Below are 4205 nucleotides of genomic sequence, written 5' to 3' on the forward strand. Positions count from 1 at the left end.
TCCAGCAGGAGCCCCAGAGAGCACCCACAGCCCTGAGGGACGGTGCAGCTCCACCGCAGAGCCAGTTTAAGAGGTTCCTACCCCACCCTGTCTCCCCATCTCAGCAAAACCAGAGGTTTGCTTGTGGGGCAGCTCGTTTGCTAGCCCAGCACAGACGACAACCGGGATTAGATCCCCCCTCCCTGCTTTCATCTAGGGCACGATCCACAGTTCCCTGAAGCACGATTCCCTCAGCTCCTGAGGCACTGACAGAGGGAGGGAGAAAACTTCTTAAACCAGCTCTGCCACCCCAGCAATCCTAACAGGGAACCACACCCTGAGATACAGACTGCTGACTTGACAGCTGCAGAGAGACCACGGCGAGCCGGGTTTGTCTCAGGGTGGGGGAACTGCCTTGCCATGCTCCCCCAAGCAGCTCCAAAATGATCCAGTGCTGCTGCCCGTCGTTCCTCACCCCAATTGTGGTCACTGAAAGTGTCCAGCATCGCTTTGGTGATGTGCTAATCCCAACGGGTAATACATGGAGTCCTGCTGGTCTTGGTTCACAGCAAAGGTCTGGAAAAACGAGCGCCAGAACACACAGAAGGCGAAATTTCCCCACACTTCCAGCACCCAGGAACATGCAGCAACTCCCCTGCGGAAGGACAGACGCCAGCCCTGCATCCTGCACCCCGCCTGCAATGGCAAGGCCTCACCTCAAGCACGTCTTTCGAAAGCGTCGGGTCAAACAGCCCCTCCAGTTTCCAGAGCTGAGTGCCACCAGAAGATGCGTTCCCTGCTGGTGACCTAACCTCACCCCAAAATTAAGTCACACAGTTCAAACAGTTCCCCCTCAGCCTCAGATCTCCTCGTGGAGATGCTGCCAAGCTGTCAGTCCACAGCCGTTGCTGCTCACGCTGTCTTTCAGAAGCACGCGCTCCTGCTCCAGTGCCACCATTAAGTCACACAGTTCAAACAGTTCCCCCTCAGCCTCAGATCTCCTCGTGGAGATGCTGCCAAGCTGTCAGTCCACAGCCGTTGCTGCTCACGCTGTCTTTCAGAAGCCCGCGCTCCTGCTCCAGTGCCACCACGCTTTTGGCCACCTCGCAGGGAGCTCGCGGTGATGTGGGCTGGGTGCGACCACCCAGTGACAGCCAGTGGAAACCTTGCCAGCCTGAGTGCCCACAGCGTTGTTAGTGCCAGGGCTGGGCTGTCACTTGGGGAGAGGGATACAATGCAGCATTTCAACTCCTCGAGCAAGCGACTGCAAAACACGCTTCTACAGCTTGTAAAGGCGGCACCTCCAACCAATGTCCAAACACTGCCTCAGAAAACCACCCCACAGTGCCCAACCAGGCCTGTCCTCCACCCCTGACGGCACGGGGGGCCCAGCTGGGTGAGGAACACAGCTATCCCTCATCCCGCTGTTGTGCATGCTCTCCCTGCTCACGCAGTGTCGTCCACAGCTCCTTTCAGATGGGGGACAAGACCCAGCGGTGCTGTCATGTCCACACCAACTCACTCAGGCCTTCAGAATCTTGGAGACGTGGATGTGGAGGCTGAACTAGGAAGCAAAGTACAGGGAGAGCTGCTCAACCCACCGAATGTGTCTTTATAGCAGCCAGGGATGTGTGAACCGGTGGAGAATTCTTGTAGGAGTGCGACTACACCCAAAGCGGAGGTGAATTTCTCCTCAGAATCCAGATCTTCCACCGACACCAACAAATCCATTCAGAAAACACACATGGATCAGATTTTTGTGAAACCAGAGGAAGGCAATGTTATTGCTCACTAAATAAAATAATAAAACACTCAAGCTTTTCCCAATGGAAACCAGTCAGTGGAGGGACGCTGCTGGTGCATCAGCCTGACACACCAACAAACACACTGCTTGTGCCACCTACGAAACTCAGCTCCCTCACGACAAACCATCCTGGCCAGGGTTGTTTGGCTGGTAGGACCACTATCACGCTTGGACTCTATTAAATATATTTATTTTCTTGCTATCACGCCCACGTAGATCCCCAGTCGCACACGAGAAACACAACTTCCAGCAGCAGAAACGTACCAGCTACCGACTATCTGGTTCCCTCCCTAGAACTTTGGATGTAGGCAGATGAAAACCAACTCCCAAGACCCAGGATTATGTAGGAGGAGGATATTCAAATCAGTCACATCCAGCACTTTTGTCTTCCCAGATAATTCACCCGCGATACCTTGTTCTGCAAGGGCCAGAAACAGCAGCTAAGAGAGGAGCTTCCCACACTTCAAAGTAGAAATAATAACAATAAATAATTGTATTTTAAAGGTTCTTCACCACCAGAGTGTCATTGACGAACTGGAAGCTCCCAGGAAAAGCAAAGCAGGGGTCAGCCCTTCTCTCGGCCACAGGCCAGCAGAGACAACACGCACCCAGGCACCTGGGTGAGTCTCATCCGCTGCCTTCCCAAGCCCCTTAAGCACAGGGCTCGTCTTTATCCAGCTTAGTGCGCTCTGCCGGAGCCCAGGCCACCAGCACTGGGGCAGCAAGTTGATTTGGGAGATTATAAATCGTTTTAAACTGGGAAGTTCCTGGCCTGCTAGTTCCCTTCATCCGCCGTGTCTTCATCCAGCCATTTCGGGTTACTCCTGGGCAAAGCGTAGCCGAGATCGTAGTTTAACCAAAATCCAAAGCTGCCTCCACGAGAAGGTGCCCTGGCGACAGAAACAGTCCCTCCCCAGTCAAACCAGTATCCTGAGCTGCACAGTTGTGGGAAGAAGCGCGGCAGGACGAGGGAGGAGGGGGAACTGCTGCTTTTGGCAGCGTTGCCCCATTAAAGCATCCACCACACCACGCGTCATCCTGAAGGGCCTGCTGAGGTAGTACACTTTGGTTTGCAGGGGTTTTCTTCGTAATCACCCTCTCAAAATAGAGAAAAAGATGAGAAACCACTTCAAACCAGTCGCTTCGGGCTCCTGAAGTTGGTGACTCAATGGTATAAATGTCTGTCACCAAATCAACTAGTACGAGAATCCTCTCTGTTAAAAACAAACATGCGACAGAAACCGAGCAGCCCCAGCAAAGGAGCCCCAGACCAGGTCTTGGGACAAAGCCCAGCCCCGGGAATTCTCCACGCCACAGGAATAACCGTTTCTACCCTCACTAGAGGATTTCTGTCCCTAGGCCACCTATCCTGCCCAGCACCCCTTCTAGGGCACCCACCAGCACCCAAAGAGAGTGGCGAGGTCTTGAGAGCAAAGCTTACCGCCAAGCACCACGCTGCCTCACCCCAAATGATTTCAGAGTATTAAAGGATAAGGATTTACCTTTCCAGGCAGCACCTTGAAGGTGAGGGGACACGCACGGCTGTGGCCCAGAGAGGAATTCCCTCACAGAGCTGACGCTCGTCCTTCCCAGGGGTTTACAACTGCCTCGAAATAATGTGGAATCAACCTGCAGGAGACCCAGCAGCTTCCCTCCATCCTTGGGGTCTCCAGGAATATCACCCCAGAGCAGCCTACACCCAGTTAGGGCCCAACTCCCAGAGCAGCGACGCAAACAGCAGACAAGGCAGAGCTCCCAACAGGGCCCGGCGTTTTGGAACAGCTCCCTCCGAAAGAAAACACCACAAGGCGGACGAGCACAGGCCCAACTACACTTGAGCTCAAAGGTGAAGCTGGTTTTCTCAGACTTCGTAGCACACTCACACCGAGCCCAGGCCAACACAGGGCTAACACACAGGATTTCAGCTCCTCTGCTTGTAACGCAGACATGGAGAAAACCTGCCGTGCCAGCAGCTACCCTGACACTCGCTCCGTATTCCTACCAGCAGCTTCGCGAAGCACCTGGTCCAGCCTCAGCCCCAACCCTCCCCTCCTCCAGTGTCCAGCAGTGCTTCATCGGGGCAAACCCTGTGACACAAACAGGACCCACGAAGCCACCCAACCCCGTGCCGGCTGAGGTGCTAACGCGGGGCAGGCTGTGGCCATCCACCACAACGCTCGTCTGGGGTTCTTTAAACCTGTTGTCAGTGAAAGTCTTTTTTCTCCTTCAGTTGCACCAGAACCAAGGGCAGAATGTGACGATATAAGGCCAATACTGACCAGTCTTTGGCTGTAACGGATCCTTTCTTCCTCGGGCTCCATCTCCGACTCCTCTGAAGAGAGTGAGAAGGACACGCCAGGGCTGCTATCTTCCTCCTCTTCCTCCTTGGAAGTCAGAGGGAAAGATTTGAAGCAGGGCACAC

General features: G+C 54.3%; 1 protein-coding gene across 1 annotated transcript in view; it reads right to left on the reverse strand.

Moving 5' to 3' along the window:
* LOC104489352 (lysine-specific demethylase 2A-like) overlaps window positions 1-4162 on the reverse strand; it is a gene marked incomplete at its 3' end in the record, with an annotated part of 23020 nt that extends 18858 nt beyond the window's left edge. The window contains exon 1 of the mRNA XM_010131540.1: window positions 4063-4162. Within this exon, the coding sequence (XP_010129842.1) occupies window positions 4063-4104 (42 nt within the window). The remainder of the gene's footprint in view (window positions 1-4062) is intronic.
* Between the last annotated feature and the right edge of the window lie 43 nt (window positions 4163-4205).

Source organism: Buceros rhinoceros, unplaced genomic scaffold (genome assembly GCF_000710305.1).
Source record: "Buceros rhinoceros silvestris isolate BGI_N320 unplaced genomic scaffold, ASM71030v1 scaffold4160, whole genome shotgun sequence".
NCBI lineage: Eukaryota > Metazoa > Chordata > Aves > Bucerotiformes > Bucerotidae > Buceros > Buceros rhinoceros.